The 27462-nt window shown below is 48.8% G+C and overlaps 1 protein-coding gene across 3 annotated transcripts; it reads left to right on the top strand.

Annotated features, from left to right (window-relative positions):
* The first annotated feature begins 507 nt into the window (after window positions 1–507).
* trim44 (tripartite motif containing 44) lies at window positions 508–27462 on the top strand. 3 transcript variants are annotated; one of them, XM_023842185.2, is made up of 6 exons: window positions 508–918; window positions 1500–1824; window positions 2937–3014; window positions 9622–9864; window positions 11411–11429; window positions 25872–27462. In XM_023842185.2, the coding sequence occupies exons 2-6, from the start codon at window positions 1528–1530 to the stop codon at window positions 26213–26215; spliced, it is 981 nt and encodes a 326-aa protein (XP_023697953.2). In that variant the 5' UTR covers window positions 508–918; window positions 1500–1527; the 3' UTR covers window positions 26216–27462. The 3 variants fall into 3 exon arrangements, with proteins under 3 accessions (XP_023697953.2, XP_023697951.2, XP_023697952.1); XM_023842183.2 differs by having other exon boundaries at window positions 1360–1824; XM_023842184.2 differs by having other exon boundaries at window positions 654–918; window positions 1360–1824; window positions 11407–11429; window positions 25872–26041.

The following is a 27462-nucleotide window of genomic DNA, read 5'->3' as shown; positions in this document are numbered from 1 at the left end:
TACTGAATTGTTTAATCCTTTCTGCTATTTTAGGAAAATAGCATTTTAGGTTTTGTTTGCTGTTGTACAAAAATACTGTTGTGAATGATAATGACTATTAATGTGTTTTCTTAACATCTGCCAGTCATTATATGCTGATATTCAGAGGTGGAAATATCAGGTCCAGAAAGTAAAAATCCAGACTAAGATTTACTTTCAATGAGCCAGCTGAGTACTCTGTGACTGTAAGTCTTAATGCTCAACTGGTTGGTTGAAACAAAATCTCGGTCTGGATTTTTACTTTCTGGACCTGGAATTTCCACCTCTGCTGATATTTCATTTTAAATCATGCATGGTTCCTTGTGTAAACGGTTAATGGGCATGTTTCTGGAGTGCAGGCCTTTAAGAGGTTAATAATTAATGCTTCATGGGGTCTGTGGAATGAGCAGAGGCAGTGTAAGAGGAGGTCTGTGTCCCTTTCCTCTGCCACCCCCCCATTCCCAGCCGTCCCTCACGCCGAATCCGCCTCCATTGTGTCCCTCATTCGTGAGCCGTGATCTTTTTTTGATGTTGTTGCCGTCGTCAGGCCGGTTCTTGTTTTGTTCTTCCCCTCTCTGCCTTCATCTGTCGCTCACTCTCGGGAGGGAGGGGAGGAGGGGGAAAGAAAGAGCAGGAAGTGTAGAAAAAAACAGCCGAGAGAAACCAGGAAGTGAAGCAGCCTGTGTGCAAAGTGAAAGTGGAGTGGAGAGGATCGGCTGTAGAGTGTGGTTCTGCTCTGCTCTGCGCTGTGCTGTGCTGCGGGTGCCTCTCTCTCTGCTCCCCACGCCCAGGCTGCCCGTCTCCCTGCCTCCGGACTCCGCTTTGCTGTGACAGAGGGGACAGACAGCAGCTACGTGAAGGAACCGGCCAGGACTGCGTGCTGGATTGGAGCAGGGAATGGTAGGCCCTTGGTAGGGGGGGGGGGGGGCGGGGGTGGAGTTATTGTTTATTTGTAGCGGTGGCCTTGTTTCTCGGGTTTCTGCTTCTGTCAGGCAGAGCTGCACCCCCAGCACCCTACCCACCAGTTATTGGGAGCTGCTGGGGGAGAGACGGGGGAGTAAACAGGAAAGTGGAGAGAACTTGCGGCATAACACAGCACCGTGGGAGAAGGGAACTGTGTGTGTCTGTGTGTGTATGTGTGTGTGCATGTAGCACAGCCTGTGACTGTGTGTGAGAGTGTGTGTGTGTGTGTGTGTATTGACAAGAAACCACTAAGTGCCTGGGGGGGGGGGGGCAGCACAACAATATGCAGACAGGAGCTGGGGTCCATGATTCAGCATGACTGTAGCTGGTTTGAGGAGTCTGCATTTACGCCCCTTTACGCCCCATCCCCCCACCCAGTCTAGGATGAGCAATAGCAGTGGTCCGGCGACGGCCAGGGACGATCTGCCCCAGAGCGACGGCACGTGTGACGCCTGCGAGCCAGATGAGGCGCAGCCAGCGGAACAACTGTGTCGTCTCTGTGGCTTTGCGTTCTGCAGTGTCCATGCCAACCAGCACCAGCGCAGCATGCAGCATGTCCTCGAACCCTATGCCCCCCCCATGGTAGATGGGGCCAGCATGGAGGCGGGGGCCAGCATGGAGGCGGGGGCCAGCGGTGGGTCCCCGGAGGACGGTCCCCCGGAAGGTGGAGGGAGGCACCGCGATCCGGTGACGGTGGAACGCCTGCGATGCAAGCTGCACGGCCACGAAGGGTCGCTGTACTGCAAGCCGGACGAGAGAGTCATCTGCGTGGTGTGTGCAGTGCAGGGCGAGCACCAAGGCCACGAGATCATCACGTTGCAGGAGGCTTACCTGTGGCAGAGGGTGAGCACAAGCACCCCTGCGCTTCCTGCTAACATTTACTACTCAGTAAACATTTACTAACATTTACTACTAACATACTGTTCCCTTAGAAGGCCTGCAGAGGGCATAGCAGTTAGGGACAAATACTCTTATCCTGAAATTTCCTTATTTAAGTCCCATAAGGGGCCCTTGCTGTACAGTATAACAGGCACTTAACATAAATCAGACCATTAAAATCTCCAGCGGTATAAATGTGTAAAATTAATGCATGAAGTTGGTCCAGATAAAAGCATCATTTAATCATTGAAATCTAAGAGGGCAGCCCTCTGTCTTAATTTACCTCAGAATGGCACGCATCCGTTTAAGAACTGGGGCAGAAGAATAGATTTGTGTTTCCAAAGAGGATATATGTGCAGAGCTGAACAGTGGATGGTTCACTGCTTATTCCAGGCATCCCTGCTCACTTTTCTGATTACCAGTATTGCAAAGGGACAATAAAAGAGCTCTCTAAATGACTATAGGAATGTATTCATAATAGGGCATGTTCTGTTGGTTAGAATTCAATAGCACTGCGGTACAATGATTTTTATTTAAACTGCAAGTGGGGAAAATGATGCTAGTTCATTGTCATCTTGATCAAGCTGTTATAAAGCTGTGTTAATATTGGGGAAATCTTATAATGGAGCTATATCAAAGATCTGCAGACTGGGAAACATTAAAATATCCAAAATATCTCTGAAAGGCTGTAATGTCACCCAGAAATGAAATATTGCTGCACAGAGTATTTTTAGAATCAGATGGTAGTGTGTTGGACTGTGTTGGACTGGCTTCCCATCTCAGGTGCCTGAATCCCTGACCTACATGGCATAGGCTTCCAGTTCATGATGCCCCCACATTAAAGGAACAGTTATGGAAGATGGATGGATGGATGGTTGAGTAGATCTGAAGGGTATTCTCAGGATGCATTCTACTCTCTAGTGCATTAGTGGAATTATGGTTTCGTTAAGTTAGTAAGAAGAGGGGCTGGCCCATGTGACGATAGATAGAGGGTTGGGGGCGGAGCTGAGGTGCCGGGGGGGCAGACGTCGAGGGCTGCTGAATTGATAATGTTCTCCCTCTCGCTTCTCCTGCAGAGCAAGGCCGGAGTTGACCTGGTGGGCAGTACCCATGAGATGGCGGAGAAGATCAAGTCCAAATGGACCAGTCCAGAAGTAAGCAAGATCTATCTGGGTCACCTGGGGAGGGGGGGGGGGGGAGAGGGTGGTTTCCTTGGAAACCGTCCTTCCTACTGCCTGGCGAAGGTCATAATCCAGGATATGTTACCTCATCAGTATGAAAATAACGAGCATGTGATAGCAGCTAATTACACCCCAGAGCTTTTGTCTTACTATGCGGCGAAGGGCAGCCCAGGCTGGTGAAAATCAGGGCACGGGATAATGTGGCAAACTCCTGCATGCAGTATCCACGTCGCCTGATGAACTCAGGCAGGCACATTTAAAGCAGCTACCCTGTGGGGCACGCAGACAGCCCGCCAAGCGTAAATGAGCTTCAGGGCCGCCCGCCGCGCTGCCGGGGTGAATCGGGGCCACCGACGCCAGTCCCCGGCCCATCTGCCAGTCTGACGGCCTCCGGAGCATTTAGCATCGGCGCCGCTGAGCGCCTTCATCAGGCCCTGCGCCCTTCCTGTGCCAGGGGCTGGGGAGGCACGCGGTCAGACTGCCAGGGGCTGGGGAGCGCAGGCCTGTCCGCTTGGCATCAATCACCGGAAGCTGATGGGCCTTTCAGGGCATGGATAATGAAGATTCAAGGGGAATTGGGCTATTGGAAAGCACGGAGTGGCTCGCTGCTGGCTTTTACAGTCATGATGGTCACTATAAATCCGTCATGGCTGATTTCTCTCATTATATACCCGTCATCTGCCCCATGTAGGGAGCACAGCAGGGAAGGACAGTTACACGAGTGTGAGTAATGTGGATCAGCGTATAAGCGATTAATCGCAGCATCCGGGGAAGGTAGCACGTGCTCAGAGGACGTGGTAGCTATACCGACGCAGGATGGCTGCTTCAAAATTGAATACCTAAATTTCCCTGGGGGGGGAGGGGGGGGGGGGTCAGGATCTAAGCTCTTTCTATCACGATTGAATGTCTCAGGATCTTAACATGCATGGGGGTAGCTGGGTACCAACTGCCACAAGGAAGATATCGTCACGTTGCTTTTGTTTGCTTTTCTGTATAGATTTTCTGGGGGGGGGGGGGAGAAGGTCAGCCTATCCTCCATTTACTCATTAGGCTCCAAATGCTTAATTAGGCCCCAAACCTCAGGACTGAATGCTTAAACGAGGCCCCTTATCTGCACTTGGGGGCCCCTTCTCTTCTCCCCCAGCAGATTTCTGCACGGTTGGACATTCAGGCAATTGGCCTCCATCAATATTTTATGCCTGACCGATGGGTTAAGAAACACCAGGTCTTAGTAATATTTCAAAGCCCCATTCCCCCCCCACCCCCCCCGCCTGCCCCAGTTTGTTTGCCAAGGCTTCCTTTAAATGTACATTTTTTTGAGCACTTGTGCGAGTAAAGCGTTAAGCCGCATAGAGAGCTGATTGAAGACATTAGAGTCAGCCCCCCCCCCGTATACACAGAAGTGTGCAGGAGCACCCCAGGAGTATTCGGGGCCAGGGCCGTGAAAAATATGTAGAAATTTCCAAGTCTCTTTGGATTTTCTCGCTTACATTTTATATAGTTAACAATGACTTTTTTATTATTACTTACGAGATTGGTGGGCACTCCCCAGCACCTAGGGGGGAGGGTCAATGCAACCTGTCTCTTTGCTGAATATACATTTTTCTGTTTTCTTCAGCAGTTTTGCAGTACTAAGAAAAAGTAATATTATGAATGTTCCATCCCAGTGCTTTGAAATCGAGCTAATCTGATTGGTAGTGTAAGTAAAATAGGCGGAATAACATTTTCCAGTGTTTGAAGGGCATTTGCATTGAAGGAAGCTTTGGCTTTTATGGAGCGACATCAGCGATTAAAGCTGTTATTTCACTCTTGGTTCCACTGATGTATTTTCACCTCTGTAACATGTTTAGCTTTTTAGGCAAAGATCATATTTATCTCTCTTGTTTATTTTCCGTCTGCTACAGTCATGCGTTATTATGTCCTCTTTGTGCAATCCGCCCCTCCAATTCAGTGATATGAAGCTTTATTTAATATTTATTTACCATTTTCAAATATCCCATCTTTGCTTTCCTTCGGGACACAGACACACACACACACATACACACACACACACACACGCACATGTAGGGTAAACATATCCTTATGGGGACTGCTCATTCATTTCAATGGGAAAAATGCTAACGCTAACTATGACAACCTTAACCCCTACCCTGCCCTAACCATAACCATAAGTAACCTAACAAAATACAAGAGTTTTTGCATTTTTAGTTTTTTCATAGCAGTCACCGATTTTTATAAAATAGAGTTTTCCCTTATGGGACCAGGAAACCGGTCCCCATAAGGGAAAAAAAATGGATATTTATCACGTTATGGGGACATTATGTCCCCATAAGGATAGGTAAACCCGCTTGCACACACACACACACACACACGCACACACATACATATACAGAGTTGAGAGCAAAGCTTGGGCTCTCAGCACATTGCCCTGCCTTTTATTCAGCACCCCTGTTGCATTCTGGGAAAGGTTAAAGGCCTTGCTCAAGGGACCAGTGGAGATGGGACTATCCTGCCACGGCTCTATCTAGCGACCTTCCAATCTCAAGCTCAGAGGCCTAACCCACTAAGCCACACCGCCGCCCCCAGGGTCGATTCAGCCCCGCTTTCGGGCCACACCTCCTCTGAAGCCGCTCCACCACATTACCTTTCATACACTCCTGTTCCTTGGCCACATCTCCTCTGAAGCCGCTCCACCACTTCACATTTTATACACTCCTGTTCCTTGGCCACACCTCCTCTGAAGTCGCTCCACCACATCACCTTTCATACACTCCTGTTCCTTGGCCACACCTCCTCTGAAGCCGCTCCACCACATCACCTTTCATACACTCCTGTTCCTTGGCACTGGCATAAAAAACATTCAATTTGCGTCTCTGTTATTTTGTCGTTTATTTCGGGCTCATGGGAAAGAGCACGTTTGAGTGTTTATGCTCAGGCAAGCTCTCGCTTCAGCCGATTGTGTGTGAGTGCGTGGGTGTTATTGTGTGGGTGTCAGTCTCTATCACAGGGCCTCTCATCCCCACCGTACCGGGCCCCTGCTCCTGCTCTAGTCTCTGTTCTCCCTGTCCCCGCCCACATCCAGCTTCCGTGTAAATGAGGTCACTTCTCTCCTGTCCCCCCCCCTCCCCAGGATTCTACCCAGCCGTGTTAGATTCAGGGCATTTGGAAATATTAATGCGAATGTGGCTTTGAGGTGTATCAGGAATCGGATGAGAGATGGAGGAAGGAGCAGCCGCCAATGGGAGACTGGACATAATGGGGGTGCTGGTGGACTGGTCCAAACAGACTTGGGGGGGGGGGGCTGTCCAGCTGCCCTGTTGGAATATGGGTGCCAGTGGGGAGGCCAGACGATGTGTCTCTGCCAGCGGACGTCTCCCTCATCGTTGCTGCCAGCCCATAATTTATCACGCCCTGCTCCTGGCCAAGCTGTTTCGACAATAGAAATATTTCCCTTCTATTTATAAAGAAACACAAAGAAGAATGACAGGTCTCTATTTTTTCTGCCAGACGACTGTGTGGGAATTACAATATACGACCCCCCCCCCCCACCCCGTCTGGCAAGTGTGCCATCCAGCATTCCTCGATGTACATTTGACAGCACACAGTGAATGGGGAGAGGCAGGACCGCCAGCAGGAAATGTGGGTCGTCCCAGTTGCCACGAATATAACTTTTGCCTCATAGAGGTAACTCTCTTAGGTGTCACCTTTAAGTGGGTCAAAGCCAAACGAGGTACTCAAGGGGGCTCATAAAATGGATAAAAGGTGAATGTTACTGCTGGTTACATCGCCCTTAAACGTAAACAGATGGCTGCGCTCAACCAAAGACTCTGGTGTCTCAATTTACGAGCCCAATGGCACCTCAAAGAACTCTGGGGGCACTTAGGGACTCAAAAATCCAATTAGGCCACATTTCAGTGGCTCAGAAATATGTTGCAAAGAAGCCGCGTCTGTTTTCTCCTTCTTTCTTTCATTTCTGCTGCTCTCCTTCTCCACTGATATCTCCCTGTGTCTTTGATATCCTGCTACCTAAATATCATTCCAGCATTATTAAGTAGTGATCACAATTTACCGGACAGTTGCACTCGACTGCTTGATCCTCTTCAACTCTCTGGTATATGTTAGAACATACATCAGAACATAAGAAGTTTACAAACGAGAGGAGGCCATCCGGCCCATCAAGCTCTCTTGGGGAGAATTCAATTAATATCTCAGAGTTGTTAACATCTTATCTAGCTCTGATTTAAAGAAACCCAAGGATTTAGCTTGCACTACACTAACAGGAAGACTATTCCATACTCTAAATACACGCTGTGTAAAGAAGTGCTTCCTCAAATCCAGTTTAAAATGTTCTCACGTTAATTTACCACCTATTACTAAGAGTTCTAGTATTTAAACTAATATTGAAGTAACTATTTGGTTGAACCACATCCAGGCCTGTTAGGATCTTATATACACCCCCCCCCCCTTATATACCTTATATAAACAGAAGGTTGTTGGTTTGAAGTCCGTGGCTGATAGAGTAATCATATCATTACTGAGCAAGGGCCTTGACCACTAACACCGTACTCTGACCCCAGGCCTCTCTCTCGCCTGAGTGTGCGTGTGTCTCATAATATGTCAAAGCCAAAGGATTCCTATGTAGCTGTGCTCAGGATCATATTAACTTGTTGACACACCATGAATTACAGTGAACATAAGATGGCAGAGCTCAGGATAGTTGTATTTTCAGGAGTTTCATGCTCATTCATTTCTTCCTCAATTTCGAAACCCAGTTTTGAGACAAATCCAGATATGCAGCCTGTAGTCATCAAGTCTGCTAACATTTTTGTACGCGAGAGTAGAAGAGACACCAAATCGAATCAATGAATGCCTGAAGGACAGCAGCACAACAGATCAGTGGGTCATGCTGTTGCTTTGTACCACCAGTTGGGAGCTTGGATCCCACTTCTGCTTTATGTGTATGTGTGTGTGTGTGTGTGTGTGTGTGTGGGGGGGGGGGTTGTACTGTATGTTCTCACTGTATTTTGTGAAATTTCTGTTCACTGGGTTCCTCCTGCAGTCCAAAGACATGCAGTTAGGCTAATTAGCTTTTCTAAATTGCTTGTAGCGCTTGAGTCTGCATGTGTCCTAAGATGAACTGGCATCCCGTCAAGGGTACACCCCAGCCTTGTGCTCTTTGCTGCCTGAGATAGGCTCCAGGCCCCCTGTGACCCTGAATTGCAGTGTTTCCCAACCCAGTCCTCAGGGACCCACAAAAAGTCCACATTTTTGTTCCCTCCAATCCGACTAGGAGCTGGGCGGGAGCAAAAACGTGGGCAATCTGCGGATCCCCGAGGACTGGGTTGCGAAACACTGCTGTACTGGATAACAGGTAAGAAGGTGGATGAATGTATAAAGGGGGCATAGTGACTCTTAAACCTCTACGTAAGGTATATCGGCACCTTCTGATGAGTACTGAAAAAAGGAATTCGGTTTCCATGTGATATGAAAGGGACAATTTACGCAAATTACAGACTGTGCCAACCTAATTGGTCTCCCATTAGTATTCATTTTAACCATCGCCATGTGTCCTTCCTGGATGTGCAATTTACATATATATTAACTACAAACCATATCACTGCAAAGTTTTGTTTCTGTCTTTTGTTCTGAATGGATTTTTTTTTTAAAGCTAATGGTGCGTGCGATTGCCTTCCTCCGCTTTGATTTGTTATCTGAATCGAAAGACGGCACCGTCATTTGAAAGAGACCTGATCTGGATTGTCTAAAGAAGGTGTCCTTCTGCAATCAGATGGTGTGTGTGTGTGTGTGTGTGTGTGTGTGTGTATATATATATATATATATATGTGTGTGTGTGTGTGTGTATATATATATATATATATATATATATATATATATATATATATATATATATGTGTGTGTGTGTGTGTAAAACAAAAACCCAAAAAAACTAAAAAGCTTTGTTCTGGCCGTCTGCTGCAGATCCGTGGCGTTGAATAATTGAGGACATCCTGCAGCAGACTGATGAGCACTGTCCTCGAACATGTTCCTGTCACCTCCTATGAGAGCACCTACCAAATAAATAACAGACTTACTTCAATATCGGTCAAAATCGGGGAAGCTTTGCCATTAGAATTCTTGCTTTCAGAGAAGGATTAGAATTCATTTTGATGGATAAAGAAATTAATTCAAAGGCTGATTCTTCTAATCTTTCCAGGGGATTACTCCATAGAACATTTTATTTCAAACACTTTGTCTCTGTGTAGTTTTCTCTTTGTGTTTCTCTTTCTCATTTCAAGAATTAGTTCTGGTTTAGCGACTGCTTTATGGCAAGTTTTGTAGGCATGTTGTTTTCTGATGCTGTCGCGTGGATAAACTCTTACACTCTCCTTTTCCTTAAAAATATACACCAATGTGGTGTGAGCGATTCTCGGTGGGGTGACAGTGAAAATCAACAAATAAAAGAGGCAACTGACAACAGAGCAGGAAGCTGTAGAACCTCAAGTGCCGTGCTGACGGCTCGTTTCGGAGGAGAGGCGGCAATAACGCATTTTGGGCGACTTCCCTTTGTTCCATCCCGCAGATGAGCGCGGAGCAGCTGGAGGAGTACGTGAACCAGCAGTTTGACGAGCTACACAGGCTGGTCCGACTGGAGGAGAAGCGGACGCTGCACCTGGTGGACCTGAAGGAGGCCTTCCTGACGGCGCAGGCCGCTGAGAAGATCGCGGAGATCACGGTGCACACGGAGCGGCTGCAAGAAGAGATGGCCTCCATCACTCAGCAGCTCGGGGCTCTGGACCAGGCGGAGGCTGCCCAAGGAGCCATGGTGAGGCCCATTGACGCAACCCGACCCAGGAACGACAGCCCTGATCTTTCATGTCCACGTCACGATCCATTCATGGATATTGGTTCTGGTAGAATCTGGTAGAACCAGGCAAGGCAAGCAGCAAGTAAGGTTCAAACTGGCAGAAAATAGAGTAGACCTGGGAGTAACTGATATTCCTCATTAGTTTAGCCATTTTTACAAACACGCAGGCTTCCCCAAAGACAAGCCTTTCCTACACCCCATCCTAGGTCTGTCTTGATTGGTGCACCATTTGTTTACTCACACAACCAGATTAAAAAAGACCCCCACGGCTCATTTTTCACTGTCAAGAAACTGGGTGGCATCTTTGATCTTTGCTGAGGGAAGCCGGTTGTGTCAACGTTGGCTGAGAAATAGCAATAGTTTATCGGGCCAAGAAATGAGTTCCTCGCTCAGTGAGTAAAGAAGCTCTTAATTGAATGCCTGGGGTGTTCTTCATTCTAGATGAGTAGACGATGTTTAGCCTGAGGTGGGGCGATTTTCACGTACCGCTTGCCGTCAGAACTGAAACTGAGGGGCAAAGTTAGGACACGGACATTCGCCGCATTCTTTAGTACTATGTGTATCTTTTATGTGAATGCTGGGAATTTTGAGGCTCGTTTTACTAAATAAATTATTAGTCAACCGAAAGTGTTGCGAGCCACTGGGACCATTTGTAATTCTCACGGGCTTTTATGTGGTGAAGCATCAGATGTATAATTACAACCATTAAGCAATCGAATGCCCCATTCGCTAATTAAACTCTGAGGCTTATTTAGTCATGGGAATGTCTTGGATTGGTTTGTTTTTAGGCAAGTTGTAAAAGGATGAAGTTCCTGCCTTTAATAGGGGAGCATTATATCACAGGGTGATGGGGCTGCACGATATGGTGAGAAAATGTTTATGACGCCAACCCCCAAAGGGGAATTAAAGGCAATGGCCCAGCAGCGAGCGTGACCCCATCACACATTTATTACTGGAATTCATAGTCCTCCATTTGTCCTAGTTAATCTGCACACCCGTCATTAAATCGATGGAGAGTGCGGGTAGGAGGTATGCAGTCTCTGTGTCACCACGCGTGGTCTCTGTGTCACCATGCGTGGTCTCTGTCCAGGCAGCTAATAATTCGAGCACAAATTTGTCCCCAAGACTTCGGTCCTCTTATTAAGACGCACTGCTGACCCCCCCCAGGATGGTATTCCTGACCCACCTTTACCCTCAAATGAAATTCAGAGAGAGTCCACCAACTCTCACGTCTCAGCTCTGAGAATGCGCGTCTGGTCCCTGCTGTCTTTTGTGACGGTCGGCCATAAAACTGCCCGCCCAAAAATGATGACACTGGGGGTCTTTGAAGACATTTCTGTCAGTACTTTATTGCTTGGTTTAAAAGGTTGTGACAGCATGAATCTATTTAGCGTGGCTTGTGTTTCATTTCAGCTCCGTTTAGTGTGACTGTCACCGTGTTTTGATCGTTGGCGTGAAGCTGAAATGTTTTTCTCATTCTTGTTTCCCTCTCGCTTTCAGCCAGATCCTGAGCCAAGGCCAAGGTAAGTCTGCTCAGACTGTCACATGGTCACATGGTGCACCAGACACCACACGCTTACTCTGGGATAGTGGAGCTACTTGCCCCCCTCGTAGGCTACCTGTCCTGCTTATGTCCTTTATGTAGAGGGACTCTGACACGTCCTTAAATTAGGGGGCAGCTCAGATTCTCCAAGTCTGTGTGGTGATTACTAAGGACAGACTCCAGCGAGTTGTCATTTATCTCCAGCTTTAGCAAATATGCCAATTTCTATTAGATCTCTTCCTAAGTTCAGATATGCTTCCCCACTGAATGTGTGATTGCCTGTGTGTGTTTCTGCATGTACGCGCTGCTGTGACTGTTTGTGGCCTCTGGCTTTTTGTACAGATGATCTTAGTTGGTCATGATGATGACCTCAGAGGCCATATTGCAACGACATTTTGACAGGGACCAAAGACCGGCCAACATTTTCCATGATTTGCCCCGACACCGATGTCCCCGGTCAGGTTGTGCAAAAGCCGTAGATGCCCCCATTCTCCTTGTGGCGCTCAGCTTTCCGCGGGGGGCCTTGAGGGAGGTTCACTACTGCTGATACCTCCTGCTACTTTGTGTGGCAATGGAGGATGGTGGTCTAGTTCATTGTCATTGTTCTACATTATGCGACGTCGCATTCCCTACATGCATCAGTAGAATTTAAAGGTGCTCCACTGGCTACAGATAAACCTGATTGAAAGAGAAAATGTTTCACAAAGGAAAATGTTGTGAAATGGAAAATGTTACGATGGAAATATTTTGAAAGAGGTACATGATTTGATTTGCATAAGTTTGAGTACACGTACATTGGAATTCTTTGCCTATCCCATCTTGCTCTTTATAGTTTGGGGGGGGGGGGGGGTCACAGGACCGATTCAGCCAATGTGTAACACCCCTTTAGCTGGGGGTTAAGTGCCTTTCTCAAGACCCCATGGTCATGTAACTGGGGGCTCGAACTGGCGGGCTTCTGATGACAGGAACAGAGACGTAGCGAACTGAGCCACTCAGCACCCCCTACTGGTGAATGCTCAGATGATACTGCTGGTATTAGATGTTGACCCTACTTGATGTCCCATCCCTCTTAAGAAAACGTAGACTTACTGTATGTAAATGAAGAGAGATCTTTGTGCATGAGGCTCCGCAGATGGATCCATGGCCATAAGAGTGCTGGGGATGTGCTGGGGATGTGCTGGGGATGTGTTGGGGATGTGGCAGCACAGGCTGAGGATGAGAGGCCTGGCCAGCCGTTGGTGTCCAGTCTGTAAAGTGATTACAAAGCGGGATAATCACCCCCTTGGTGTGGGATAAGCAGGCCTCCTGTCCACCTCTCCAGCCCCCCCCATCCCCCCGGATGGCCCGTAAGCTGTAGCTGTGCAGGCAGGTTGGCATAACAGAGAGGATATACCACGCTTATCCTCTGGCATCGTCTTAGGCTTTAACCCGCTCCCTGGTGGTCCTGGAGAGATGAGCAGGTGGGTTTTACAAACAGATTCCCCTCCGAAAATGAAAATTCCCCCCCCAGGCATATTGATACCACTTCCAGCCTGTTTCTGCCCGCAGGGCCCTGCTCTGGAGACATCGATTTGGAAAATCATACCACCCCCCCCCTCCATACTGAGTGACTGGTCAGGTCCTTTAATTTGGGGGGTACTGATGCAGATCAATGGGCCGTGGGGGGGGGGGGGGTGTCTATTTCGCAAAGGGCATCTTTGTGAGAAGAGCTTCTTGGTAAGGGGGGGGGGGGGGTGCATTAACACAGAGACAAAGCTTGTGTTTCACTCAGATGAATCTGATATGCTACCAGGAGACCAGGCAAGAATAGGACTCTTACAGGAAGTGACTGGATCTCGTGCTGTTTTTTTCCAGCGCCTGAGCCAGAGAAGATAACAAATCTGTGTCTGGGATTCTTCTCGCCACAATGCATGCGTGTTCGGTCGGTAGCCGTGAGCAGAGATCGCCGTGCCCGCGGGGCTGCATTGTCCACGTCGGCTCCGTTTCCTGCCTGGAACCTGACCGGTTGCCGGCAAGGAGAGCCGAAACTAGCCAGAACAGAGCTTATCGGGCAAGCCAGAGCTCAGGTCCAAGGAATTTGTGCGGCACAAATAAAGCAATAAATGTTTTGAACCAAAGCAAATGATTTATATTATGGAAACATTTTGAAATGACACAGGTGGAGTTAGTTATTGACTATCTGTCTGTGTATGCTTTCTAATCTGTTACATAGGCTGGGTCAATCGATGCCAGTCTTGCATTTTCCCCCGGTAATGGTGATCGCTGAGGAGTCTCTTACCTTAGTCCCCAAAACGAGGGGGAGGGGAAATCCGAGGTTATGGCTGCGGAGGATCCGCGGTCCTCGAGGCGATGAGAGGGCCTCGTTTCACGCCCGGTTCCCTCTTATCTCACTCCTGGCTGCTCATCAAGCCCCTTGTTAGCACACCCCGCACCACCAGGCTGGAGTCACACTCTGGCTGCACTGCACAAAACAAGCCTGGTGGGGGCGCCACTCTGGCGGCGACTCACGCGGAAATCCCTCAAACGTGACCGCTCCGGCGATGACTGCGGCGCAAGCGGGGTGTAAGGTGCAGGTGGCTGGGGGGAGTAAATCTGCTAAGCAAGCAAATTATGGGATGTAATGGCTGTAATGTGATAACGCACATCCAATTTAAATGCTGGTCTGGTTTATCGCTGCTGTCAGAGTAGAGAGCGTGGATTCATACACTGCTTCTTTTTACTCAGCCACACTTAAATGCCATGATTTTAGGGCTGCAGACTAGAGGCTGGGGGTGTGTCACAGCCCATCGCTGTGTATAGCATCGGGGGGGGGGGGTGTGTTTATTCCTGGCCTGTGTTAAGACTTTGAAGACTGTGGCAGTGTGTTTCAGGCTGTATCCTTGTGGATACCCCACCGGTCTGCCCCCTCTCGGTGACACTAAAGCTAGAATCCACCCCCCCCACCCCCCACCAACCCCTACCACAGCCTGCTTCCAGCATCCATTTGTCCTTGAGAGGGTTGCACAGATGGCCTGAATGGAGGCAAGGGGGTGGGGGGGGTATATGGGGTAAACAAGTGTGTGTGAGTGCATATGAGTGTGTATGGGGGGGGGGGGGGGGGGGTGGGTCAGGCAGAGCCCAAGAATCGGCAGGAGGCTGGATTTCCTCTAATGAAAAATTTACTCTCCCTCAAGAGAGGATCGTTGTTCTTATCTGTCCCCCCCCCCCCCCCATTTCACTGTGTGCCGGTCTGTGTGTGTGGTGGGGGGGGGTATTAATGCAGGCCTTGGCATAATCAGCACGCTTGTTTAATAATTTAGCAGCCCCTGCGTGAGTGGAAGCATGAGTAGGACTCCGCTGGATGTGTTTCAGGCCTGGGGGGTCAGATTCAGCTCACCATCCGATTTGGCGAAACTCTGGACCTGCAGGTGTCAGATTTTGCAGCAGCCACACACACTCTCACACACACACACGCAAGCAGACATGCACACGCACACATATGGATACATGACATGCATGCATGCACGTACGCACACTCACACACACAAACACTCACACACACACACACGCACACACAAGTGCATATGCACACACATTCATACACTCCCGCATAAACATGCATACGCACTTGCACGACACACACATGCATACGAACATACACGCACACAAACATGCATACGCACACACTAGCGCGCGCACACATGCAAACGCACATACACATGCAGACATGCACACAAATGCACACCACACACACACGCATGCACGCACATGCACGAACACACACACACACACAGACCACCTGCTCTGGCCTGAAGCAGAGACTTCAGTCTTCCGTAATTACAGCAAACTGCAAAGTAAAGGTCTACCTGCAAAAGGATGAAGAGGCCTATTGTAATGCCAATATCCCCTGCATTCTGCATCCGCTGTCATACTGACCTCCATTATCAGCCCCTAAAAAGGTCTTTCATCACCACCGTGCCACTGTGTGAATTTGTGACTTTATTTAAATTTGACGGTTCTTCGCCACTTTAATATGTAGATATTTCATCCCTTAAAGATGTTCAGTGGAATAAGAAAAACTCATTTTACTGCAAGAAAGCTTTTCATAGTTAATTTAGGAGTTGTCATAGCAACTGAAGTAATGCACATTCAGTGTTTTGCCCGCTTGATGATGATGCCACAGGATTTCAACAACAGAAGATTCGTACACAGGCACACTGTCGAATGTGCATCTGGGCAACAATCACGAGATTTACCCCCTACATAAATGCTATGTGTGACCTAAAACCCTAACCCATCTCTAACCCTAACCCTAACTTTAACCCCAACCTTAGTCCTAGTCCCAGTCTTATCCCTAACTCCAGTGGCAGATCCTGGTAAAAGCAAGATGGGCAATTGGGCGGGGGGGGGGGGGGCATCTTGTGCACGAGTACCGACCCATGTTCGCCTAGGACGCCACAATGGATATGACTGAGGGGGCCTAGCCCCCCCCCCCCCCCCCCATTGGCTGTGAAGTAGTTGGCTCAGATTCCAAACCACAACAAGTAACGCTAAATTGCACAATAATTTCCCTAGTCTTATGCTAGGGGATCGATAAATGTCTATTTTATTTTCCAATAGCCCTTTTTACCCCCAACTCTAGTCTAATTGTAATCACCCAGTTATATGTCAGAGGAAAGTCTAACATTATTGTCAAAGGCACCATGTGTGTTGAGGGTCATTTAAACTGAGGCCAGGTTGTTTGTGGGAGAGAGCTAGAGAGAGAGAGATCCATGTCGTGAGACAGAGACAGCGGGTCTGACGCCACACTTACCGCGTACTCTATAAGCTCTTAAACGCCACAAGATGGAGGGTACAGAGACCCCAGCAGTGCTATTAGCGGGAATTAGCGGTATAAATAAACTGCTTTTCTGTGCAGTCAATGGAGGTGGTACAATTCAGCAATAGACTCCCAAGACAGTGATGGTGCTGGGGGGGGGGGGTTGGGTACTTAAAACATTAGAATTCATTTGCTCGCTTCTTTTTTTGTGTGCTATGCCTTAAATGGTGCATCAGGATGGGTACATGCACAGAAAAAAAATGGCCTTCAAAGTGTGTCTGGGCTGGAGAGAAGCTGGACCAGCAGGCAGAGGGAGGAAAGGGATGATTTGCATTCAGCACGTGTGATAGAAGGCAGAAGACTGTAAAATAGCATGATAGTGTCTGGGACCATGCATCACACAGCCATACATTGTGCCAGGCGGCTGTGATAAGTCAGGTCCTGTCAGCAGGCTCTGCTGGGCCCCACGCTCTGAATATTGCAGTCTTGCAGCGTGCTGCACCGCTGTGATGACCTCGCGTTTCCCTGCGTGTCTGTCACAACATAATATAATATCAGCCGCTATAACGGCAGGGCCACGGTTCTGCTGGTTCTTGTGGGTTTTCCTCGGATTCTCTGGAGCAGTGCCGACGTTTAAAAGGAGGAGCAGAGGTGCATCGCCGTCTCTAAATCCCCCATAGCGTGTTTCCACTCTGCTAGCACCCCATCCTGGGACACTCCCCAGGCTTACCGCGACCTTGCATTCGCTAATGCTAATGGAAAATGGATGGATATTATCATTATTTTATCATTCGTCATTGGATATTTCTTTAAAAGTCAGAACACAGGGTAGCACATTCTGCCTTAAAGGGTGTGAGGGAAATCAGGCAGGCAGATTTTTTTCAGCAGATCTCTGCAGTCCTGACGGCAGCTTGGTACAACAATGCCCCTCCATCTCTCTGCCTCTCAGCTTCTCAATATCCATGCTTATCCACCTCACTGTCTTTCTCCCTCCCTGTCTCTCTGCCTTTCTCATGTCTCCCCCTCATTGCTTCTCCTCCTTGCCTCCTTCCTGTCTCTCCACCTTAACACGCCTCCCCCTCGCTGCCTCTCCGCCTCATCTCTTCCCTGTCTCTCCGCCTCATCTCTTCCCTGTCTCTCCACCGTAACACCTCTCCACCTCGCTGCCTCTCCACCTCATCTCCTCCCTGTCTCTCCACCGTAACACCTCTCCGCCTCATCTCCTCCCTGTCTCTCCACCTTAACACACCTCTCCCTCGCTGCCTCTCCGCCTCATCTCCTCCCTGTCTCTCCACCGTAACACCTCTCCCCCTCGCTGCCTCTCCGCCTCATCTCCTCCCTGTCTTTCCACCGTAACACCTCTCCCCCTCGCTGCCTCTCCGCCTCATCTCCTCCCTGTCTTTCCACCTTAACACCTCTCCCCCTCGCTGCCTCTCCGCCTCATCTCCTCCCTGTCTTTCCACCTTAACACCTCTCCCCCTCGCTGCCTCTCCGCCTCATCTCCTCCCTGTCTCTCCACCGTAACACCTCTCCCCCTCGCTGCCTCTCCGCCTCATCTCCTCCCTGTCTTTCCACCTTAACACCTCTCCCCCTCGCTGCCTCTCCGCCTCATCTCCTCCCTGTCTCTCCACCGTAACACCTCTCCCCCTCGCTGCCTCTCCGCCTCATCTCCTCCCTGTCTTTCCACCTTAACACCTCTCCCCCTCGCTGCCTCTCCGCCTCATCTCCTCCCTGTCTCTCCACCGTAACACCTCTCCCCCTCGCTGCCTCTCCGCCTCATCTCCTCCCTGTCTTTCCACCGTAACACCTCTCCCCCTTGCTGTTTCCTTTCCCGGTGAAGTTACGGTTGTGCCATTTTGCCAGCGGCAATTCCTGCAGTGCTTCTGCCTCTGATTTATTCTGAGCCACTTTGTCTCAAAGAATGATGCCACTGCTAAAAAAAGAAATAACTGGAATGGGGAGGCGAATGTATTGCATTTCCCTCGAAGAACACTGGAAGGGGGCAGCAGGCAGAGCTGTGTGAGTGAGAGTGGTCTCCATGTTTTGGAGAAGCAGAAGATTCGGTAAACGAAGCTTTTTTGCCTCCCACAGGAAGTGGAATTTTAAGAGCCTGTGAAGCCAGCAAAGCGAATCTGACTTCCCAGCTCTGTACTGATGTAAACGCTGAGCATATCAGACAGGCCTGTCTAGGTCCTAATTGATTTGAGGCTGGCCAGCCACGTTTGTAGAGGCCCGAGTGCAAGCTTTAAAGGCATTGTGAGCAGAGGCAGTCGGTTAGCTCGATGTGGGCGTCACTGCAATGGACTGTCGTGTCTGGCAGGTCATGGTGTGTGGGAAAGAGGGGATTGCTTAATAGCAGGTGACAGGTTTGGTAGCGGAAAGAGAGCAAGCAGGAACAGGGGGATAAGAAAGAGAAGTGAAATGATTAATCCACACACACACACACACACACACACACACACACCTCCACATCTCAGACTGCTGCATTCAGGGCTGTTCTATTATATCTCTGGATTTTCCCAGAATGCCTTGCTCACCTTTGGGTGCTGGTCAGCTGATCACCGCAGTGTGAAGCAGCAACGCCAAGCTGCTCACTGGGTGGGGTCCCCACCACCTGCCCTCCATCCGTCGCGCGAGTGACAGTGAGTGACTTCAGCCCCCCCACTGCTGTGCATCACAGTCACATGTGTGACCAGAGACTGCCTATAAATTCATGTACTCCCTCCGTTACATGACAGTTAGCGCTCGAAGGTCTGCTTTGCTAAGTGTCCGTGAGTTGTTGAGCATTGACTGCAGTTGTGCTGTTGCCACACGTGACGCAGAGCGACGTATAGAGGTCTGTAAGGATTCGAGGGGGGTGCTGTTACGGAGGGGGGGTGCTGGGGAGAGGGAAATGCCAAGATTCATTGCGGGTGATGAATCTGATGGCCTGCCAAAAAAAAAAAAAAAAGATTAAAAATCACATCAGCAGTGTGAAATCGCACCCATACATCTCATTTCCTGGTTTGCGCCGTGTGGCTGGAAACCGTTGCCGTGGTTACGCAACGGCCAGGACCGGCGAGAACTGCCTGGTGCCAGCGGTACCGCACAGATGTCCGCTTGCGGGAGAACGTCGTGGCGGCCATGTTTAATTCAGCAGAGCCGCGACGGGCTCCCCGCGCCCCCCGGCATCCGTGCGCCCCCTCGGCCCCCGGCGCCTCCCAGCTCTCCGTCAGGGTTCCCAATCCCCAGGAAACAACCTTGGGAGGAAGCTGGAGATAGAGTGGAGGTCGCATCTCATTACGGCTGTTGCCGAGCTGGAATCAGAGTGGTTGGCCTGCACAGAGGCACCCCCGGATCTGGGCGCTCCCCCACCTTCCCGTGCGCCAGGGCACGGTGCCTCTGCTTATTGTTTCAATCTGGTGTTCATATTGTTTCTGGGTGGGGGCTGGGTGGCATCGAGCGGTCGTTTCATTACTAGCTATGGCTCCGGGAGACCCCCGTTATATATCAGAAAACAGCGAATCTGCCTTCCAACTTATGATGAAATCTAAGAGGTGGGAGTATCACCCACAGGACTGGGGAGACTGTTTTATGACAGGCGTTTTAATGGATGCATTACTGAGCATAAAACTTTAATAGGCAGCCAGCGCTCAGGACCCACCCAGGTTTCTTGTTCCACTTCTGCCGGATCACGGGACACCTGAGGTTGCCGGAGAGTCGGATCCGGAATGGTGTTATCATGGCAGTGTAATCTGCATAGGGAATGTGGTCATCAGCTTGGGCTGGTCCTGGATGAGAACAAGGAGGCGCGGAAACATGGTCCACACCAGCTTGTTTCATTGAAGGTCATAGGAACAGAGTTGGGTAATTCAGGTCCAGAGAGTAAAAGTCCAAACCGGGATTTTGTTTCAACCAACCAGTTGATTACTCTGTGACTGAGGCTCTTTATGCTGAACTGGTTGGTTGAAACAAAATCCCGGTCTGGACTTTTACTCTCTGGACCTGAATTACCTATCTCTAGGTAGGAATGACATGATGCATATCAGCTTCTTGTGGCCTTTCTCTCCCTGAGGTGTCACAGATAGCCAAACCCGCTGGTACCTGGGCATGGAAGGGACCTCGTCTCCCAGGAAAAGCAGCCACAGTCAAGGCATGGCTGTGCATAATTCTGTCACTGAGGGAAGTGGAGCCAGCTGGACATCCTGATGTCCCTGGATCAACAAGGGAGGGGCTTGCATGTCACTTCTTTAACCAATCACAGACTTCATTATTTCATCATATGACATCATCTTATTAGTCCAAGTTTTTCAAATTTTTAAACTCCACACATCCAGCCATCAAAAGGTTGGGGGGTGTGGCTCAGTGGGCTAAGCCTCAGTGTCTGTGATCAGAACATTGCCAGTCCAGGCCTTGTTGTTATTATTATTATTATTCTGGGATTGGCTCCAGCTTCCCCATGACCCAGATGGATAAAGCGGTATAGATGATGGATGGATGGATTATTATTATTATATTACAAATCTTTCCAAAACAGAAAACACTGGATTTAATTAACGTGGTGATGTCATACAATGAAGGCTGTGATTGGTTAAAGAAATGCAGTGCAAGCCCCTCCCTTTTTGACCTGGGGATGCGTCAAACAGGAAAATCAGGAGGTGCAGAGGCGGTTGTAAATGTTTGATTCCACAGCTAGGAACTGATGTCCTGGTGCCAGTTTAGACATTGAGACACCCACAGGGACATTGTCTTGTTTTATTATCAGTGTTACTCAGTAGAGAAGTGACACTTCATGCAGAATGAAATGAAGTTTTATCTTTAGGCACAACCTGTTCTAACCTTTCTGGAGGTGAAGGGTTCTGAGGTGCTCTTCTGGCAGTGAAAGAGAGTTGGAACACTCTGTTCAAAATGTTTAAAATATCTCTCATCCCATATGCTACAGTCCTGCACCTTTGGGTTAGACGATAAAGGTCCATGAGATTCTGATTTGGTAGCACACAAGGATGTGATTTCTGGATTCTGAATGAATGCCGAAATCATTTTGAATGTTCTTTTTTCTTTCCCAGCAGGGAACAATTCACATTATCGTTCTTGCCGGGTCAAATGTCACAGGATGCAAGACATTTTGCTCTAGCCTAAAGACAACTAGCTTCCAGCCAGTGCCGCAATCTGTTCATATGTGACAAATAATCAAGCTGAGTCAGATGCGATTTAAATCTCTTGAAATAATGCTCATTCTGATTGGCTGGCTCTTATTATCTCTGTGTGTGGCTTGTCAGTCATGTTTTCCTATATTAATTAGCATTTAGCATAATCTGAATTCTGCATGCAAATTAATTCAGCGGTAATGGCAAGTATAATTAGGCGAAGCTGGTTTTCCTCGATCAGCCTTTAGTGTATTATTTCTTTCACGAATCCACTTTAAGGATTTCGTTTGGTCATTAATTGCTGACTAACCAGAGTCTAACAACTATGGAGAAAATATCGGGTAGCTGGCCTATCCGCCGTGGGGTGATTTATCATGACGTGCGTCCGTCTGTCGGCAGGAGCCGTCAAGCTGTGAACTCAGGCTTCCCAGTCAAACACCACGGCTCGTGTGCTGCCTGGCATGCACAAGATTTTAATTTCACACCCAAATTAATAAGCGATTTATTATTAATTCCTGTCTGAGCAGCACCGTTCCTCAATTACCCACCGGCGACAGCGATTGTGTAATCAGTAAACGCAGTCGTGTTCAAATGACTTGGTTGGGTGACACTGGCATCCGAATCAGCTAATTCTACAAACGCGTGACACACTGCGGGTCCTTTGGATGGGGGGGCTTGGGGTTGAGGGAAATGGGAGTAGCAGCTGGAGACAGAGGTCCCGGGCCAGCTCTCACCCAGTGCTAAGCGTGACCACAAACGCTACGCTCCGGAGCGCCGGTTTAATGTGCAAAATCCTGCCACATGGAAATGCACTTGTGGCATTTCCCACAGAGCACAGACCCCATCGCTCTCGTTTTTTAGATAGAGCCCTGTGACACATACAGTATCAGTTAAAAGTTCGGACACACCAAGCCACATACAAAGGAGAGAGATAGTGTACCATCACATGAGCTCTCCACCTGATCTAAACACACTAGAAGTGGAGTTGGACCAGAGACTGAAGGGAAGACAGCCAATGAGAGCTCAGCATATATGTGGGACCTCCTTCAGGACAGCTGGAAGAGCATCCCAGGAGGCCATCTCATGGAACTGCTGTAGATGAGACAGTAAGGTCAGCCAGTCCCTGGAGCAATTGGGGTTAAGGGCCTTGCTCAATGGCCGAATGGTGGGATCACTCTGCTGACCCAGGGATTTGAACCGGCAACCTTCTGAGTCGCGACCCACAAAGCTGCCCCCTCTTGGTCACCGGTCTGTTTTTATGGTATCCTGGATGGCGGATAACCTCCCCACCCCAAATTATTTATCGCGGTTTCATCAGTCGTGTCTGCATCTTTAACACAAACAAATGCAGTAAGGGATTGGTGTGGTACGAGTGTTTGGCACAGGCTGGTTTGGCTTCGCAATAAGGTCACGCATGAATTCAGGCAGGCTGGCATCTGGGAGCTGATAAAACAGACTCGGGTGCCAAATTAAAGTGATAGAGTGTAAAAAAAGGTGCACTGGTGGATAATGAAGAGTGACTGCAGCTGCTTTCTGTACCTGCTGGTTGGACGGATGCCTGACAGCAGAGCCAGCTGCGAAAATTTCACCTTATCAGTTGTTAACACAGGAATGCATTCCCTCCTGATACAGCCCTGATTCAGACTCCCATCAGCCTGGGCTGCTCCCCAACTATACCTCCTTGCACTGGATTTTTGCTGTTTGCTTGTTTTCAGCTCGTGGGAGTTCTACTTACACAAAAATGCTCCGAGGGCAGAATGAAAAATGATTGGTTCAGGTAAATAACCAATCAGATTATAGCAGAGGTGGGTCCAAGCAACTAGAGGATACGGGACCAAGACATCTAATTGGCTGGCTTGTGCAATGTGATTATCTCTTTGGACTAATGATTTTTTGTTCTGCTATCAGAACGTTTTTGTGTAAGTAAAACTCCCATGAGCTCGTTTTCAGCCATGGTGTGATCGAGGCCAAGGTGCTGCGGGTTGGGTGGGGGGTGTCTCTGAACATACTGTATCTGTCTGCCATTGAGTTACAGGCACGCTGGAAAGTCATTCTGAGAACTGCTATTTTTACATGAAGTCGGAAGCTTCTGAAGGAATCTTAGAAAGGGAACTGATCTATAAATGACACAGAACTTCAAAGAATTTCCATATCTCTTGTGTGCCCTGATCAATCTTGCCCCCCCGCCCCCAATAACACCCACCCCTTATATTTACATTTGTTACACATCGTTCCCTCTCTGAGGATTCTGGTGGTGCGGCAATCCCCCCTCCCATCCCTATTTTTTTCTTCTTCCTCGATTCCGTCCGCAGCAAATTCATAATGGGCGCATTTCTCGGACTACAAAGAGTTCTGGGAATGACTGGGGGGCCTGGAGCGAGCCGGCAAAGGAAGGGGCTGTTTCCGAGCTGCTCCGTCGCTGCTGGCGTTTGCTAGATGAAAGCATAGCAGCCGCGTCTGCCAGCTTGGGTCCCGTGGGTCTGCACGCAATTTGTGCCACTCAGATGTGCAGACGTGTGCCCGTCGGGCCTCTGGTGGCCACAGGCCTGCCTCCACGGCGCCCCCCCCCCCCACTACTGCCAGAGCAAACTGCCCAGCAGAAGGAAGCCGCACGTCTACGCTCATTACTCGGCAAAAAATATGTAAATAAGCGTGACCCGTTAACCAGTGAAGGGGATAAGAGGCAGCCCATGGGGACGCATCAGTAGCCATTAGCGATATTTTCTCCCTGCAGCTCAGTCACAGGAAACAGACCTGAGTGATTGTGACGGAATAAGGTGATGGAGCCCCGAAATCCCCCAATTACCCATAACGGCTGATTGCCTGGCAACTCGGTAAACGAGCTCGTTTGTATTCAACCTTTCCACAAGGTGGTCGCCCCGTGTGTGTGTGAGGGGGGGGGGGGGGGGGGGGGGGGAATGGGCACAGGTGCAGACTGCCACGCCTCTCAGTCGGCAAAAGTGATGATTGGCTTTGCAGCCGCAGCAGGGAAAATGCAATGTGCCCACCTACTGCAAACATGTCAGTCCCCCCCCCCCCTCCCCCCCCACACCACACCAGACCTAATAGATGATCCCAGAGCCCTAGTCGAGTTGCCTTGTCACTCACTGGGTGCAGTCAGAGCCTCCCAGAACAGGAAATAATTGGCCTTCTTAAATAAGAGATAAAGTGCATTAAAGGTGATTAATAAGTAATAGCAGTGGAGAATGCGGGCCTGAAGCAGCTCCCCAGCCCACTTAGCAAACAGCGGCTGAGATGCTCAGGTGCGGGGGGGGGGGGGCTCCTCCTGCACATCGCCATCCCCGAGGTTCTGTTTTAGCTTCGGAGGCGCTCCGCTTCTCCATCCCCTGGCTTCCCGGGTATTACCTGGTCTGCAGCCTAAGCTGCAACTTCATCCACGACCGCAAACCATAAAAGCAGCTTTCTAAAGTAACACCTTTTTTTAAAAATAAAAAAGTGCAATACTTTGAGAAATTAACACAAAAGGCTCATGCTTTATAAAGATTTAAATTGGTGCTGTGAAAATGAGGCTCCGCCCAGCATCGATTTAGCTGTGAAATACTTGAGTGTTTCATATTAGAGATTGGGGGAGGGGGGGAAGTGGTTTAAAAAAAGCCATTTTTTCCTCTTATAGTCGATTGTGCCTCTCTACAGAAAATAGCACTTAAATATAAGCTCCTTAAAAAAATCACAAAATATTCACTGGCGTCGTCTTTTTTTCTCGTCTCTTTTGTGTTTTGTGCCGGAGGGAAAAAAAAAAGCAGGTCTGCAAGCGCGTCCTGATTACTGTTCCCCCCCCCACCACCCCCCAAGTCACTGAAGTGCGTCGCAGTGGGGCTCCGTGAGCACAGCAGTGTGCTGATACACTGTGTTGCCATTACAGCAACGTCACATGGCATCTGGCTACAACCCAATTCCCCTGCCCTCTCGAGTGTCACTGATGCTTAACTCTCTGCACTGTCTGTCCTCCCAGATGTCCACAAAACCGCCATGTCGTTCATTCTTTAACAGTGTGGAAAATAGCTGCAGTTTTTTATATGTGTTTGTCACTCAAGGGAAATTCTGCGAAAGAACAAGCAGTTCATTGTAAGAAAGAAAAGGTGTGGACTCAGGGGGCTGGGGTGCAATCAGGTGACTGGGACATCAAATCCCTTCAGCAGAAACCTGTTATGTCTCACAGAGGCTGAGGAAATGAGAATTTAGGTTCCTTTCTTGCAGAGGTGAGAGACGGACCGATTTCACAAGTGGGGGACTGTTTTTGTCATCCGGTGCGCTATGCAAATTCACAGTCAGAAGGATGACAGACAAGAAGACAGTAGGCTGGTGTTGGAAAGTTATTGTGAAGCCTCAACAGGAAAAAGCAAGAAAAAGAAAGGAAGTAAATATAGAATAGGTTCTCCCTGACTAATTCTGTGTGTCTGTGTGCATCTGTGAGAGAGATGGAATTACTTCATTGCATAACTAAACATTTTTTCCCTCTTCATTCTTTTACTTTAAGACCGGAAGTCAGACAACAGCCACCACGGGACTTTGAGGATGACGGGCCGGGTTCCTTCATGGGACACGCCCCCTGAGCTCAAGCTGCACCCCCCTTACCCTACCTCACCCTCAGCTGAGGACTCCGACCCGGGACCCCCCAGGATGTCACTGGACCCACTGAGTTTCTTTGTCCTTTTACTGGTGAAACTGAACTGCATACATGGAAATATCAGCGGTGGGGGGCAGGGTGTTCATGTAAATACCACTGAAGGAGAAAGTATACAGAGTCTTCTGTATTTTGTGAGGCGTCTTTGTCTTATAAGGTGTAAATGTGTAATATTAAAAGCAAACGTCTCCAAATGAAATTAAGCTGCACTAGAAAATATCTGTGACCTAAAGAAGGCCACAAAGCACCCACCCCATTCAATTTCTAACAGAAAGCATGGGGGATTAGCCTTAAATGTTTGCGACTTAGTTCAGTCCACATACCACCTGCTATGGCTGTAATTATTTCCCAAGAACACAGCATGGGATCCCAGAATCCCGCTGTCACTTCTGATACGTCTGCCCTTCCATCAACCCTGGATGTGTTACAGATGACTGGACACGGGGTCCAAATCAGCCAATTTAGCTGCTGCGGGGCTCAAGCCTAGCTTTACATCCCGACCATAGTCTTGGGACGTTCCTCATCGCTGGCATCCTTCTAGGCGGGCAGGATTCACATGGCACTGCATTCGTTCTTCCACATGAAGCACGCGGGGGCGGGGAAGGGGGTTGCATTTTACTTTGGTTATGATGGTGTCAATTACTGGGGTTTCCTCATTCAGAATGATGTGATTCTCTTGATATTTTATTGAGCTATAACTGGATGCCAGTCTCCACGAGGATTATGGGAGGGCTGCTTTTTTTCCCATCATGTCTGGTCACCGTGACTCTGCTGTGAACATTGTCATCACTGCTGCACTGTTCTCGGCCATTGCTCTCCAGTGTCACTGTGCCACTGATTGTGTCCTCGGGGTGCGATGCTGAGGTGTGTGTCTGCAGTTTGTTTTATTGTTTTAATGTTTATCACTGTCGAATCAATGCCTTACCTTTTCTTTTGTTTCTTTTCTTGATTTTCTATTTTGAAATGGCCGTAGAGGTGGTTATTTTTAACACGGTTAAATCTGATCCCTGTGAAATCTAATAACTGTTTGACCTATTTTGAATGCAGCTCAGAAGCACAGCATTAATATGTGACTTGAATATTAACATTATGATTTGAATAGCAGGGACAAAATCTTCTGTCATTTCTAGGGGGGGGGGGGGGGGGGGGTTTGACAGCAACACCGTGTGTTGCCCATATTTTTGTGTTTATGTCTTTGGAGAGTGTAACAAAAATGAATCTCTGTACATGTTTTCTATGCAGCCATAAACCAGTGTTTCCCAACCCAGTCCTTGGGGACAGACGGTTCACGTTTTTGCTCCCTCCCAGCTCCCTGCCAGAGAGTCCACATTTATCACTGAGCAAAAACGTGGACTGTTTAGGAGTCCCCGTTGACCGGATTGACAAATACTGGGAGGTGGCCAAGAATGAATGTAAAAAGTAAATAAAGTTAAGGCAAACACAG

Source organism: Paramormyrops kingsleyae, chromosome 13 (assembly GCF_048594095.1).
Source record: "Paramormyrops kingsleyae isolate MSU_618 chromosome 13, PKINGS_0.4, whole genome shotgun sequence".
In the NCBI taxonomy this organism is placed as follows: domain Eukaryota; kingdom Metazoa; phylum Chordata; class Actinopteri; order Osteoglossiformes; family Mormyridae; genus Paramormyrops; species Paramormyrops kingsleyae.
The sequence above is the reverse complement of the archived record's forward strand: the minus strand, read 5'-3'. Positions and strand labels throughout refer to the sequence as shown.

Excerpts from the sequence above, each read along its gene's own strand:
- trim44 (XM_023842183.2), top strand. Across the intron at positions 1,825-2,936 it reads AGGCTTACCTGTGGCAGAGG|AGCAAGGCCGGAGTTGACCT; the intron begins GTGAGCACAAGC and ends CTTCTCCTGCAG. Across the intron at positions 3,015-9,621 it reads CCAAATGGACCAGTCCAGAA|ATGAGCGCGGAGCAGCTGGA; the intron begins GTAAGCAAGATC and ends TCCATCCCGCAG.